Source organism: Corylus avellana, chromosome ca11, assembly GCF_901000735.1.
Source record: "Corylus avellana chromosome ca11, CavTom2PMs-1.0".
NCBI lineage: Eukaryota > Viridiplantae > Streptophyta > Magnoliopsida > Fagales > Betulaceae > Corylus > Corylus avellana.
The window spans coordinates 2589448-2605584 of NC_081551.1; the positions used below are offsets into that span (position 1 = coordinate 2589448).

A 16137-nucleotide genomic window follows, 5' to 3' on the forward strand; every position below is an offset into this window, starting at 1 on the left:
ACCCATTTTGTCTAGCCCGTTGTGCATTTCATCTTCAAATTTTCTGTGATTAGACCCTTTGAATGATACAGAAATTTGGGCACCTTAAGAGTGGGGGCCTGCAAGATCTACTTGTCTCGAGTTGGTAGGTCTCACAACTCAATGTCCGAATTTATGTGTTATTTGGAGTCTGGACGGTCTAAATAATAGGAATTCTAATGCGTAGTTGTAGAAATCGTTAAATGAAGTTCATGAAACTGTGAAATGATGTTGAAGTTGAGAATTTAGGAAAGACTCATTGGATTATTGTAATAAAGTGTTGTCAGGGCTATTACAACTTTTATTACAAAGTTCTTACAAACTGACGTGGTAGTTCATATGACATTTACGGCCTGTTTGGTTCGCGGAATAGACCCCCGGAATAGAATGGCTATTCTTATGAAATAGTCATTCTTTTGTTTGGGGGTGGTGCTGAGGGCCTCGCAGTGGACCGGCGAGGCCCTCGGGGGGTGGTGCGGCCACCCCTAGGGCCATCTTGGCCACCCCCGGTCCACCCCAATTCACATCAGGGGTGGTTAGGCTACCCCGATTCTTACCGGGGGTGGCGCGGAGGGCCACGGCAAGGTCCTCTAGGGGTGGCTCCCCCATTTGATTTTTTGATTTTTTTTTAAACATTCAACGCTTTTTAAAAAAATAAAAAATAAAAAATTGAGTTTTAAAAAAATTAGAAATCAAATGGGCTTTTTAGTCATTTTAGTTCAATTCCAATTATAAAATATGTGTTGTTATCAAACTAAAGAATTAGAATACTTATTCCATTCCAACATTTTCTATTCCTAGTAATACTTATTCATTTTTCAAATAGAATACTCATTTCGCAAATTAAATGGGCTCACGTTAATCACTAAAATGTGAATTGTTACATGATAACTCACATGATACACTTATCATGTTCACATACTGGTGGTGTGAGAGTTTATTTGTCACTTATTATATTAACCACTAAAATATGAATTACTATATGAGCACTTATACGTGTGAAAGAGAGAGAGAGAGAGAGAGAGAGAGGAGAGGGAGCAAACGTTGATTGACATTCTACCACATGATTCAAAAAAAAAAAAAAAAAGAAAAAAAGAAAAAGAAAAGGCCCAAATATGAGTGCCACCATATCCATAACATAAAATCTTATTCCCAACCAAACAGTCTCTCTTTCATCTCTCAAACAAAGCAATGGAGGGCAGAGTGACACGTCAGCTAACCTGGCTTTCATCAGATCCTATGAGGAGGAAAGGTGAGAGAAGCCCACACACATGAATGAATGAATAATAATAATACACAATAATTGTTGATCAAAACACAAGTATGTTAACTTAAGGATATGAGATCTTAATAACATGTCTCTTACTCAAACCCCATGTGAGGCCAACAAGTCCTCATCTGTGGCCACAAAATTTTATCCCTTCAACGTCCCAGGTCTCTCTCTATGCCCTAAAATATCTACTTTCCCACATGCTCATGCAGAAGTCACAATTAATTTTCTTGTACTACTATTGATATTTGTGAAGAGATAAGAGCACACCTACTATTGATAATTAAAATGAAGCATTGTTTCAGCAACATGGAGCTTGTCTAGCTGGCCATCAATGGGAAGGAAGTTTAGTGGCTAGTAATGAACTTTTATTAAACTAACATATTTTCTTAGGGCATGTAATTATTATGTGCATTTTTAATCATGCATGTGATTCTCACTTTTTTTTATTAATTTTATTAAAAATATATGTAAGAATCACATACTTTAAGAACATATGTCAATTTAATAGATCCAAGTATAAGCATTTCTTCCAACCCAACCCAAGTTAAAAGAAAAACTTTAATTGAGTTGCAATGGGTCACATGAGTCAAATGTAGCAAAGCCTATGTGTCCTTTATACTAAAGGTCAATATTACTTTGTCATTTAGAATATGAACTACCATTTTTAACACTTTCTCAATGGATGCTATTGTCAAATTATCATGATGAGAATGATTTTGTATTGAAACCCTTGGTACAAATGATTGACTAGACTTGCTAACAAAGTGTTATTGTGTGATCGACGATGGAAGTTTCAAATGTTCTTTCAAATAGTGAAAGTACAGTTGGCAATTTTTTACATAACTTACAAACCCGTCACGAAATTAGAAGATTGGGATTTAGTACAATAACATTTTAAGTCAAACTGGGTCAACCCGATTAGAAATAATTAATAAACGGGTTAATCTTAGGCCAACTTGCTTAACTCACAAGTTTCTAAGTCGGCTCAATATTTTCCACAACAACCACACTCGTACAACAATTAGGACCATTCAACTTCACTGCAATAACCTTTACCATCATCAAAGAAGCCTTCTTTCACATCCTATCCCTAAAATTACCACATTACAAGTGTAAGGTCTTAATTTCCCTATAGAAGTTACATAACAACACAAGTAAATCTTGGGTCAAGTGAATCCTAAGATCCATAACATGGGGACCAACCAGCTTGATAAACCATGGGCATACAAGTGTATGGCTAAGAAACAAGCCACAAGGGCTAAAGCACAATTTGGCTCTTTAATTTAACTCAAAAATTTTGCTTACTACCTACCACATGATCATCTTATATAATACTAAAGACCCATGTTAAAAAGAATCACAAGCCCCCCCTCACCCACTCATTGCTCGGTTGTCTCACCATATTCCTTAGATTCAACACAATTTCCTTTGTCTTCATCTCCCGAAGACCTCATACACTAGACAGGAATCTCAAGCAAGCAGACAGCACAGATAGATCTCTTAGTGCTGTCCATTTGACCAAGAAAGATCTCTCTCTCTTTTCTCTCTGTTGCACTTGCACAGACAATACTATATAAAGGAGGCTCCAAGTATCAAACATAGACATGCAGGTAAAAACTTGCCACTTTCTTGACCAATACTCTAATGTGCAGCATCCACACCAAAGCTAATGTCTCTCTTGGTGAACTGTAGCAGATTCTCCAATGGTTCTTTAAGGTAACACATGAACAAGCAAGGGAGATTAATACTTCTAGCACTTCCAATTACAAGAAGGAAACCATTAATGGTAAGCTAATACTCTACACAAGTCAAGCATACATTTTGTAGGATTGATTTACATTTTTTTTTTTTTTCTGCAGATCATGAACCAAAACCAGAAGATATAATTCTGTTTAAGCATGCCCGGGTGCGTCGAAGATTGATTGAAGTTGAAGGAAGTGAATTTTGTTGCAAGAATTTCAAGCCATTTAAAATTTTATGCAGGAGAGATATTGCAAAGGCTTGCTTCTCTAGCACCCTCAAGTTAAAAAGACTAGGAAGTTTTAATTCAAGGAAGTGTGGGATCCACTCAATGAAAATGAAGAAAGAAGATATTGCTCGAGGGCTAGGAATGAGTCACAAGGTGGATTCTTCTTCTCATGCAGGAAACAAAGTTTTGCCAATAAGTGAGACCACATTGTCATCATCAACTAACACAGATGACCAATGTGGCAGCACATCAGAAAAGAAAGACAGGCTTAAGGGAGACAAAACCAAAGCCATGTCAAGAATGAAGGAGCTGCTGAGATGGGCTGCTGCTGCAAAATCAGAGAAGGGAGGAAAATTCATTGGTAGAAAGGTAAGTTAATTTCTTTGTTCACTTTGCAGATTTGATCTCACTTTGTCTCAAACATATCATTCTCCACCTAGCAATTGAAGGGTGTTAAAATATTAATTAAATAATTAAATTTACCATTTTCTATCGGGATAAAAGTCTTAATCATAGACTTAAAGCAAAAGAATATGTTTCAGGTTCTACAATTCCGAAATCGTGGTAGCCTAAAAGCAGTGCCAGATGATGATCAACTTAGCAATGATTCTCCAAAGATCAGTTTCAGGTGGGATGTGGAAAGCTGCTCCACCACTTCCTCTGTCTACTCTGCGTTTTCTATGGCTTCCTCATCTCAAATTGACCAAAACAGGAACATTCCATCATCAAATTCAACCCCTTTTCAAGACAACCATCATACCACTTCTAGAAAAGGAAATTGGATCACTACAGACTCCGATTGTAAGACCCTCTTTCCTCTTTTATTGTCGTTAGGTGTATTATAGCTTTTATTATAAGTCTTTGACAAATTGTAAAGGCACTTATCTCAATAGTAGCTAAACAATAAAATATTTAGCCATTAAGATAAAATGCTAGGCCTGATGCCTCTATGCAACTTAAATTTTATTTTTTTATTTTTTATTTATTTTTTATTTTTTCAATTTGCAGTTGTGGTGCTAGAGCTATGAAGAGGAGAGTTTAAAGATGATCTTCCAAGGTTAAATCAAAATCAACTGTAGCATTCACATTCGACACAGCAAATTTACTCTCTATTTTAACTAAAAAAATTACGTTTCTCTGTTTTAGCTATCAACTTTTCCAAAACACCTACATCTGACACTCTATTTTAGCTATTCACTTTCACTATTCTATTTAAATATTCATTTACAAGGATTTCTTTATTCTTTCTTCGAGAGGGGAGAGAATGTTAGAGATTTTTAAATGCTTTTTTTCACATTTGGTGAGTAAACATTGTTCATCAAATGTTTCAGCATTTTCTTGAGTTGGATGTAATTGTAACATCTTGACTGGCCAAAATAACGTTTGTATTATTTTGACTAGCCCGATGAAAATGCTCTTAAGCTTTGTAGTTGGATGGTTGTTGTTCAATCTAGTTCCTCTTAAATATCAGAGCAATTTAATGTAACATCAATTTAAGGCTATGAAATGTACCTACATAATGAAGATGGCCTACATGGTGACTTGCCTATAGTGACAAGAGAATGTATGTCCTAACACAAGATTTTTACAAAGGCAATTTGAGGGTTCCCTTACAAATTGACGTTGTAACGACAACAAAGAAAAACTCTAGTCACATATGTGCTATCACATCAAATGATCAGTCAATTTGGAACTTTCATAGAATCCATTATAAGGTCCAATTTCACCAAGTACCTAAACAATGTGAGACTTCACACTTATGACTATTTTTGTAAACCACCCACTCTATATGGACTACTTGTCATCTTCCCAATGTGGGACTAAAGTATTAAAAGCTCACTCCCTTAAGTGGCTCAAGTACCACATGGCATTACTAGCTAGGTGGCCCTCATACCATTAAGGTCATTTTAGGGTGGTAGCGTAAATTGGATAACATTTTTTTTTTTTGAGTTGTTACAAACGTGGCAATTCACATGGCACTTACCATAACGACCATAATCAAATTTAATTGTTTAATGACTGACGTGATAAATATCGTATGAACTTACAAACTGATGTGACAGTTCATGTGAACATAAACTATCACGTTAATTAGTAATAAAGTTATAATAAAAGTTGTATTATCCTAACATCACTCTTAATTGTTTGGTTATTTGGGAGATTAGTCGGGAGGAATTTTCCTAGATGTTCTATAAAAATTCAATGACAGAAGAGATTCCCAGGCATAGCGGGGAAGAAGAAGAAGACATTTCTTCTTCTCAAAACTCCAAAGTCAAATTACAATCCAGCTATATTTGCTTGTGCACTACGGCTACGTAAATAAGGCTTTGCTGAGATTTTGAAAAAGAAGAACATCTCTTTTTTTTTTCTTTTTTTTTATTACTAGATCCTGAATTCCTGACAAATTAATTTTAAGAAGATTAAACAATTGTACTTTACCATCCTCTAAGTATGATTACTTCTACGTTTTAGCCTCTAAATTTTTTTTAAAATGACATTTGACCCCAGCAAGCTACAAAGCTGCGACAATTTAGTCAATCTATTAAAATTTTTCTGTTTTGACTTGACCTTTTTAGCCTCTAAACTCTCAGAAAATATTGAGATTTTTTTGCTCGAAAAAATGAGATATTTTATATTCATTGAATATAAAAGAATTGACTGGGTATGACCATGGCAAGTTGAAGCAAGTTAAAATTTAGAGGTGTGAATACAAATGGTGTGGTAGTTTGAAAGGATAAAGTGTAATTTTACCCTAACTTTTAACATAAAATGATTTGTGAGTAATATAAGGTAATGTAATGACTTTTGAATATAAAGCAGCAGCTAGAATCAGGACTGGGAAAGATGGTTGTAGATGGCAGAGCAGAGGAGGTCTGTCGTCACGCGCCGGTCAACAATAGCCACCTTGTGGCCTTCCTTCGCCCCTCCAGCCAACGACCCTGCTATTTCGTACTTTCTATTTCTTTTTGTTGTTGTTTGTTTGTCGTCTGTTATGGGCTTTTAGTCTTGTTTTTGTTTCTATGTTGTTATTTTCTTTGTTTTTAAGAGTTCCTATCACCGTTTGTTCATGTCCGTCCTTTAGAGTTTGGAGATGATTGCGAAACCTTTATAGTTTCGTGCTCTTTTCTAGACTTTTTTGTTGTGTCATCTTTGACACACCATATATTACCACCTTAATTGGTGGTCTAATGTCTTGGTCTTCGTGCCAAAAAATCATAGGCCCGCGTCATTCATTTGATGTATTGCCTCTTTTTCTATTTACCCGATCTGATACGGTGGTTTAGAAACTTTTTGTTTGGGTTGCCCAGCCCATTATTGTAATTTGTAGTTTCTTTGTTATGTACTCACAATAATAATAATAATTAAAATAAATCTTTGATGTAGTGCTTCATTTATATAAGTGAGGTCGTGGTTTCAAAAAGAAAAAGATAAAAAAGAGATACTTTAAATCTTATGCTGCAAGTACAGCAGAAAAGCAATTACAGGCTTAATATAAAAGTCGAAAGGTGATAACAATTCATGGTAAGGGTATACAAGTGGCTGTGATTTGCAGTTGGGCGATTATTAAATATTTGTAATCGCAACTGTTTCGCCTTTATTTGGTTAACAATTTTAAAATAATCACTGACTAGCAGTTATTGAAACTCATAACCGAATTACATAACCACTTTTTAGAAAATGGGCCTTCTCGCCTGTTTTGGTGATTTGGGCATTTCTTGATTCTCTTTTTATGACCTATTGTAAATGGTTTTGTTTTTGTTGTCCTTTTTGAATAATTATAATACTTCAAAATGTAACAAAACAATAAAAATCAGTTGCATTAAATTTAAAACGAAAATCTTATACTAAACGCACCAAAACAATATTATCTTATATATATAAATAAATAATTTATTAATCACTTTCATCTACTTTTAAAACCGCTAATAATTGTACGTTAGGGGACGAACGGATATGTTAGCTATGTTTGGCTCTGAGAGCCCTGCTTGTAAATTTGGAGCGACTTGTTCGACTCTGATCTAGTATCATGAGATGGCCAAAGTACCCAAGCCCGCAGGGGTGGTCAGAGCCACCCCAAATGCACCAATTCCCCTTTGTTTTTTTTTTTTTTTTTTAGACCCACCCCAGCCCACCTGTGAGGGTCAAGTCAGTTAGCTTGCGAGATCCCGGTACCAGGGGGGGTGGCTCAAACAGCCCATGGCCAAATAAAGAATGGTCAAACCCTATTTAGCAGGCCAAAGGGGTGCATTTGATTCCTTCGGCGTTCTCACACTTTTTTTTTGTTTTTTAAAAAAAAAAAATTAATTTGAATGAAAAAATCAGCCACGTGTCAGCCCGCACTGTAGTTCAGCTACAGTGCAAGACTCTTCCCTTGCCAAACATAGCTGTTATGTTCATTTGGGATGACATGTGATGTTGCTATTATATCCAAATGAACATAAACGTATCTCGAATAAGAGTTTCCATATCGAGTTTCCATATCCAATTTTACTTGTCGGTTTGTGATGGCCCACGTTGATTGATGGATGCCAGTCTGGCAGGATCATGTCCACTAGACCCCTACAAGTGGTAGATTAGGTTTAGTTGCTAATAGCCTAATATTAAGCAATAAGCAATGGCCCCACTATAATGGCGCTATCCAAGGCAACATATAATAATTAGATCCTAGTAATTAACATATTCTTGTTTACAGATAATATTACTATATTATATATAATTCTTTATAAAAAAGATTGGTAAAAGAGTAATGGATCTGGATCCCCTTCCACTAGTGAAAAAATTGAAAATTCTCTAATTATAAATTTTGGCCGGCCTAAAGTATGTCATGTGTCTCACCAAAATATAAATAATAAAATATTATTTAACTTTTAAAAATAAAGTAAAAATTAAAATAAAAAATATAGAGCGGCCGGCCACCCTAACTAAGCCATGAAGCCACTCCCAACCGGTCTTTGGGGGTGACCGAAGCCACTCTCAAGGCCTAATGGGGTCGCTGACCACCCCATATATTTTTATTAGTTAATTTTAATTTTTAAAAGTTAAATAATATTTTATTATTTAAATTTTAGTGGGACACATGGCATGATGTAGGCTGTTGAATGAGATTGGACGGCCAAGATTCACAGCTGGAGAATCTCCAATTTTTCCATTAATGGGAGGGGATTCGGATCAAAGAGTAATGCTTAGAGCTTGTTTGGAATTGCGTTATAAAACTTAAAAAAATATTTTTAGTACTTAAAAGTTATGTCAAACAAAAATTGAATATTTGGTAAAAAATTTCAAAAGTATTATTTTTAAAACTTTTTTACTTTAAAAATGGTTAAAACGCACTTTTAACAAAAATTTAAAAATAAAGCTTTTGCCTAAAATCGTTTTTTTGACTTAAAAGTTCTATTTCTCAAACGCAATTCCAAACGAGCTTAATGCTAAAAGATTAAGGCCCCATTTGGTTTGCGAAATAGACCATTGGATTGGACTAGTTAACACTAGGTATAGCTAGTCATTTATTTCGTAACACTCTATTATTGGGAATAGTCTATTCCCATGAGACTACTAATCCCATACACACAGGGTTAGCTAAGCCACTAAAAAATGAGTGGCTTAGCTAATCCTTTTCTGTGGGATTAAATTAATTATGTAAATTTCCACAAAAAACCCCACTTATGGGATTAAGTTTCGTTCTCTATCTCTCTCTTTATATATATATCTCCGTTTCTCTTTTCTGCGTATCTATATTTCGTTTTCTCTCTTTTATTTTATTTTATTTTATCTCTCTTTCTATTTTCTCTCTGATTTTTTTGGTACCAAACAATTTTTTTTTCCTCTCTATGCCGTCTCCCTCCTCTGTACCGTTTCTCAGTTGTTATTTTTTTTATTTATTTTTATTTATGTTTTTTGATTTCTTTTGATTCTCTGTACCTTTTTATTTTTTATTTTTTATTTTTATTTGACGGAGAAACAGAATCGGCAAGGTTTTTATAAAATACAAATATATAATCTTTTTTTTTTTAATTTCTTTTGATTCTCTGTACATTATCCAATTATATTTTTTTTATTTATTTCAATATTGAGTTTGATTCTGTTTTCTCGAACTATATTTTTTTTATATAAATAATTTTGTAGCATAATTGCAACAAAAAAAAAAAGGCCACATACCTGACATAATTAAAAACAAAAAAGAAAAATAAATTATAGTAAAATTGTTTATGTTTTTTTTTTTTTAAAAAAAAAAGGAATGAAAGTCCTTAATAATATAAATTGTATTTGTATTATAAGGGTATTTTAGAAAATTTGATCACAATATGATTCTATTCACCAACATATTGCATTGTACCAAACGAAGGAATATGATTAGCTAGTCTATTCCAGCGTTACAACCAAACAAAGGAATATGAATAGCTAATTTATTCCACACTCTTCTATTCTCAGTAGTAGCTAATCCTTTTCCAATGGACTAGATATTTCGCGAACCAAACAAGGCCTAAATAATAAAGCGAAGGCTACCATTTTTCAAATGAGTAATGCTACTCTTTACATGTATTTATTATATTTATTTTACACCGACCGAAGTGACATATTTTAAGAGATTTTCTCCTCTTTTCAAGTTTTTAAAAATGTTTCTATAATTATTTTTAAATCAAATATTTACCTTTTTTTTTTCTTTTTTTCTTTTTTTTTTTCTCAATGCTTGCATCATTACCCACGTGTCTATTTCAAGCCCAAAGAAATAGCCTAACCAAGTTCAAAACCAAAGAAATGAAAGGAGATAAACATGGAGACAAGCTCAAGATCTACTCATAACAAAAAGTCAAAGAAACCGATAAAGTGGGGCAAGTAATGTGTGAAAAAATGGAGACTTTGATCATGGATAGATATTACTTTCTAAAAAAGCAACCAAAAAAAAAAAAAAAAAGTTTTTATTTTTTTGGTTTGATTTTTTAAAAAATAATATCCACTTGAGATTAAAAAATCACTTAGCATTTCCCTAAAAAAACTTGACTGTTGAATTTATTTAGTCGGTAGCAGAGTAATCAATCATACATTGAACTTTATAAATTGTTACATTAATTTATATAAAAAAAAAAATGCAGTATCTCATGCATTTTTTATTAGACGTTGAAGGTACATTTGGTGCATTAAATGATAAATTATTTAGATGATAGCTCAAGAATGACCAAATTTTATAATTGAAATGGAATTAGATTTCAAGTAAATGTGTTACATGTCTTACGATACCCGTACAAAACTAACACATAAATAACACCCTACTTCTTTTGGTCCACACCACCTTGAAATAACCCACAAGGGTGGTTGGACTACCTGATTTGGTGGTTGTGATCACCTCCGATGGAGATCGGGGGTGATCACACCATCTTCAAAGGTTCAATTGGGGTTAATCGAAATAAAAGTTATTTATAAATTGAAAAGAAATAGTTCATAAAATTATTAAATAAAAAATTTGACTCATCAATTTATTTAATTGATGGCTAAGTTGTTAATAATGTACTGATTTGTATAGATTGTCATGCTAATTTATAAGAACATTATAATAAAAGATGTAGTATCTCAAGCATTTTTTATTAGACATCAAAGGTACATTTGGAGCGTTAAAACTTAAAATGATAATTATTTAGAAATAGAAATAGGTATTGTTAGAATGTGAAAGAGAATAACCATTCATATTCATTCACTTGGCAACAATTTAAGAATGACCAAATTTTCTAATTGAAATGAAATTAGATTTCATCTAAATGTCTTGCATACCCTAACAAAAATAACACAAACAACACCATACTTCTCCACATGCACACCACCTCCAAACACGGCACAAGGGTGGTTGGACTACCTAATTTGGTGGTCGTGGTCACCTCTAATGGAGTTCACACCATCTCCAAAAGTTCCACTTGGGTTGTTGATTGAAATTTCAATAAAAGCCATTAATAATTTTTTGAGATGTTATTCTTGAATGGTCCTAGGCATATTGCAACTTTTACTACGCAACATTTATCACTTTAATTACTAAATAATTAAATTTATTTATTTAATATTTTCTCACACTTTTTATTTATGGAAAATAAATGTATAAAAGCGAAAGCATCCCAAATATGTTTTTCGCTTTCTCTACAACCAAATTAGACAAAGAAATGATTATAGAAATGCAAGATATGGACTTTTAGCAATTTCTAATAAAAATGTTAATAATTGAGACAAGAAATAAAAGAGAGTTCCAGTGAAAGTCACATATAGATATGAATTTTTAGAAATTTCTAATAAAAATGTTAATAATTGATACAAGAAATAAAAGAGAGTTCCAATGAAATTCACATACATGAAACATGTAAGCACTATAAAAGTTCTCTCATATTTATTTCGAAGTGATTAATGAGTAATGTTAGAGGGAGGACGAGCATTCCCAGCAAAAAGGGAGTCTGTTCCCTATGTGTAGGAAATGTGTCCAAAAAATCGCAAAAAATGTCTCACAGTAGACTCCTTAAATGATCATCAACCATGTGGATTGCTACAGTGAAACCCAAAGTATAGGGTTCCAATATTACAATCTTTATGATTATTAAAATAAATAATAATAATAAAATATTTCTCTCTCTTCTCTCCTCTTACGATTCTCTCTCATCTCTCCTTTCATATATATATAAAACTAAAAAAACAAATATTTTAATGATATAATGAATGATTAAGGGAAGCTATTGGAGTGTATTTTAACGTAGAAAAACAAAAAGTAATTTGAATCCTTAAATGTAGAGAAAATGGCGAGGAAGCTGCTAAGAATGCTCTTATGAATTGAGATCTCATAAAATTCTATTTAAATTTGAAATTCTCAAATTTATAAATGTCAGCCGTTCATCTCATCTAAGCGTATAACATGGCTTATTTTAGATGCTTAGATGAGATGAACGGTTGAGATTTATGAATTTGATAATTTTAAATTTTTAAAAAATGGTAGAGGATCGCAATCCAACTCTTATCATCTTTTATGTTATATTGACATATTTTGAATATGACATGTTTGTCTCTAAGATGTAGTTCAATCGTATGAGATCACGCCTTATGAAGCGGATGTCACTAATTTAAATTCTACTTCCCCTCTTGTGCCTACATGTAAAAAAAAAAAAAAAAAAAAAGAATATGATGTGTCTTTTAAAATTATCCATAAATTAAAATTTGATATTAATTATTAAAAATTTAATAATAATTTAAAAAACCGTAAAATCCGCTCACCTACCGCTTACATCCGGCCAGGACAATTACAAAGCTTGGTGGTAACATGATGCTTTGGCAACTTACCACACAAATCCCCCGTTTTTAGCTGAGCACCGTCCTTCCTTATTTGACCCGACATCCCTCTCCCACCAACTCCCATTTCCGCTCACAAGCAAAAAGAAAAGCATCTCCGCCGTACGCTCCTCCGAAAATGACAGACTTCAGCTCCCTGAGCGCAGACCTGATGGAGCACATACTGTCGCTTCTCCCAACCCCAACCCTCATCAGGGCGACCGCAGTCTGCAAGCACTGGAACTCCACCATCTCCTCACCGGCCTTCACCTCCAACCAAGACCGGACACAAACCCGCCCCTGGTTCTTCCTCTACGGCCTCCACAATACATCCTCCAAGAACCACCAGTCCTTCGCGTTCGATCCACTCTCCGAACTCTGGTTCCGCCTACCCTCCTCCTCCTTCCCTTTCCTTTCTCCCGACTCCTCCTCCTTCCTTGGCTCCCATGGCTTCCTCTTCACCACCGCCCCTTCCTTCTCTTTCTCTCCTATTCTCCACCGCCTCTCCACCGTCTTCACCACCTCCTCTCTTCACTACTCTCGCGTCAACCCTCTTCTCGGCGTCTTCTATGCCAATTCCAACGCACCCAGATTCATCGTTGTCGGTGGCGTTAGGTTCATCGGCAATCTCGTCGATATCGAGGACCGTTTGGCCGTCGAGATATACGATCCCCAGTTTGATTCCTGGGAACGCTGCCCTCCTTTGCCTGCTGATTTCAGATCCGGAAACTCTTCCCTATCGCTTTCCTCGGCTTTGTTCGGAGGGAAATTTTATGTCCTTGGGATTTATTCGTGTTTCATATCCGCCTTTGACTTGGAAAAACATGTCTGGACTGAGGTCCAGACGCTTAGGCCTCCTGGGGTTATCTTCTCCTTCTTGATCTCGTGCCGGGATCGGCTTGTTCTGGCTGGAATATGTAATTCGCCACTTGGGCCTTCGTTTAATCTGTGGAGGATCGATGAGAAGACCATGGAGTTCAGCGAAATTGCGATTATGCCGCAGGATTTGCTTTACAGCTTGTTTGATAGCGACGAGGATGATAAATTTGCGAGCTTGAAATGTGTTGGGTTGGGTGATCTTATCTATGTTTTTAACGAAGAGTACCATAAAAGATACCCGGCATGTGTTTGTGAGATTAGCAGGGAGTCTGGGAAGTGTAAGTGGAGGAGATTGCCCCCATTGCCTATACCTGTTAATAAGTTTCACAAAGTCATTAGCTTTTGTTCCACCGTTTCGCTGCATAATATTCTTCAGGGTCGAGAGGAAGGAGCTGATGAAGTGCAGCCTATGTCTGAGTGATCAATTCTCCTACTGGTTGGTATCAATGCCCTCTGAAATTCCTCTTTTTTGGTTATGCTTAGATCGTATTAGCACCTGATTTACCGTTGGGATCATGGTTTGAGCGAGTTTGATGCACTTCTTATAATATCAATGACCAAATTTACTGTGTGCCTAATATTAGTTGCAACTTATAATGATTATAACCAAATTTGTTTGAACTGTGAAATCTTTTGAATGAGCAAATTGTACTATATGCGCATTACAGAAAACTTGGCAGCCATTGTATATGGCTGCCATCGTGGACTGCGATTTTTCACATCCCTAAAATCCAATTGGTTGAGAATATGAAAAGAATAAACCAAGAAGGCTACGGAGTTATGGAGGAGAGATGGAATACGCAGATGGGTATGAATGGAGATATCTTGCTGCTTGCATCTGTTCTGAGGCCACCCGAGTGTGGTCTGCATGTTGACCCATCTCTCGTGTTAGAATATTAAATTAGATGATCAAATTCACTATTTTTTATCAGATTAAGCTTGTGGAATAAGTGGTAATTTAATATGGTATCAGGGCATAAGTCATTAGTTTGAACCCTATTCACCCCTTCATTTTTAGTTAAATTATTCCAAGTGTTGGGACCCATTTGTTAAGAGGGAATGTTAGAATTTTATTAAATGATTAAATTTACTATTTTTTACCAGCTTAATCTTTTGAGATGAGTGATAATTTGACACCTCATCCCCCCCAAAAGCAGCAATTCCACTCAATATCAGCACAAACTGCTTGTGACATCTTGCTTAGGAAGACCATTAGTTTCACTGAAGGCACCAGCTGACTACAAAACTTGATGAATCTTTAAAGTTGGTATTGATCACATCTTGCCCTCAAGTTCTAGTATAATTCTCATGTTTAGCATCTTCTACTATATTTTGTTGCTCGGAAGTTGACCATGCTAGCAATACTACAAGTCTTAGTTCTTTTTTCTTGCGATCGTTGTTTTGTTCGTGCCTTGTTCATGTCCTCCTCCATTCCTCCTTCTGACATCTAGTTATTTTTGGTGTCAAACTTTATTTGCATCGAATGCTATGACCCTCGGATGCTGCTAGGGCAGTTGAGATGTTAATAACTTACAATAGTCCACAACTTGTCCGACAGCATGCAGATGATGGAGTTGCAAGATCAAAAACTTATGTCTTCTTCAAATGAATAAGTAATGCAGCTGGATTTATGGCCATTTTATCTGCTACCAAGATATTCTTGCTGCAAGGAAAATGGACGTGTGCAGGTGTTTTAATGTAGATTAATTTTCTGTAGGTTGACCACCCTTGAGACTTCCTCTCCGTGCTCATGTTTAACTACATTGGCATCTACATAATAATAATAGTTGTGTTTAATTATCTGGTGTGCATTACTCAATGCAATGAAATGAACTGTACAATGTAATAAGTTTCAGCTTAATTGACTTATACTTCATGCAATCCTTTCTGGTGAGTTAGTTGTGTGATTGGGTTTAAAGAGTTACCTGCAGGCTGCATGTGCCCCCACTCTGTAGGGCTACTGTGGAATTTTATTTTCATCCAGTTTTTTCAGTTTTCACTCTGTTATTGCTATTTAACATCAAGATATTTATTGTTTGGGATGGAGGAAAGTGAAGAGAGGGTTAATGTACATTACAATATGTTGAACAGATGAAGTCGAGGTAGGTCAACTCGTTACTGGAGAGTGCGTAAAATGCACGTATGTGTAGCATTACTCTTTTTCTAAATGCAAACTTACCCAGCAGGTTCACCATTTGAAATACCAAGGAAAAAGAGGTAATTTTGGTTTTGTGGACATTGTTTGAGTCTGAAACACTTGCTCTATTAGTGTTTGAATCTTTTTTATTTAACATAGCTGCAATGAAATGGTAAAAATGTTCCTTCCTTTAAACCCAATTCAGGGCAAGTAGTTTCAATTTTAATTTCTGATTGTGACTAAAAATCTAATTCAATCCATGTCTGTCAATGATGGTTTAAATTTCTGTGTCTTTTGGTATAGTTTAGGGCCAAGAAAACTAATGGAGAAAGTCAAAGAACTCAAGTAATTTTAGTGAAAAAAAATTAAATCCATGAAACTTCTAAAAGTTTTTGCACAAAGGGAAAAGAAATGTTTCTTGATCTCAATTTGATTAGTCAATCTAATCAATTGGATGTGGAGATAGGTTGAGAAATCACAAACTATTCTGGTTTTGTCGGAGATTCATGTAAAAACAAACTAGTTGAATTGTTCTCATAAATCATAATGCTCAACTCTTTTAATTTTTCA

General features: G+C 34.9%; 2 protein-coding genes across 6 annotated transcripts; both read left to right on the plus strand.

Moving 5' to 3' along the window:
* Positions 1-2665: 2665 nt before the first annotated feature.
* Positions 2666-4777, plus strand: LOC132166364 (uncharacterized). Its single transcript, XM_059577165.1, has 5 exons — positions 2666-2901; positions 2987-3077; positions 3151-3629; positions 3803-4061; positions 4269-4777. Exons 1-5 carry the CDS (start codon positions 2896-2898, stop codon positions 4286-4288), a joined length of 855 nt encoding a protein of 284 aa, XP_059433148.1. The 5' UTR covers positions 2666-2895; the 3' UTR covers positions 4289-4777.
* Positions 4778-12553: 7776 nt separating this feature from the next.
* LOC132165322 (F-box/kelch-repeat protein At3g24760) lies at positions 12554-15314 on the plus strand. 5 transcript variants are annotated; one of them, XM_059575829.1, is made up of 2 exons: positions 12554-13866; positions 14535-15314. In XM_059575829.1, the coding sequence occupies exon 1, from the start codon at positions 12691-12693 to the stop codon at positions 13849-13851; it is 1161 nt and encodes a 386-aa protein (XP_059431812.1). In that variant the 5' UTR covers positions 12554-12690; the 3' UTR covers positions 13852-13866; positions 14535-15314. The 5 variants fall into 5 exon arrangements, with proteins under 5 accessions (XP_059431812.1, XP_059431814.1, XP_059431813.1 ...); XM_059575831.1 differs by having other exon boundaries at positions 14940-15314; XM_059575830.1 differs by having other exon boundaries at positions 14945-15314.
* Positions 15315-16137: the final 823 nt, after the last annotated feature.

Bases quoted from the DNA above. Each gene is read 5' to 3' on its own strand.
- LOC132166364 (XM_059577165.1), top strand. The intron at 3,078-3,150 runs GTAAGCTAATAC...TTTTTTCTGCAG, and splicing joins CAAGAAGGAAACCATTAATG to ATCATGAACCAAAACCAGAA. The intron at 4,062-4,268 runs GTAAGACCCTCT...TTCAATTTGCAG, and splicing joins GATCACTACAGACTCCGATT to TTGTGGTGCTAGAGCTATGA.
- LOC132165322 (XM_059575829.1), top strand. From the start codon at position 12,691: ATGACAGACTTCAGCTCCCTGAGCGCAGACCTGATGGAGCACATACTG.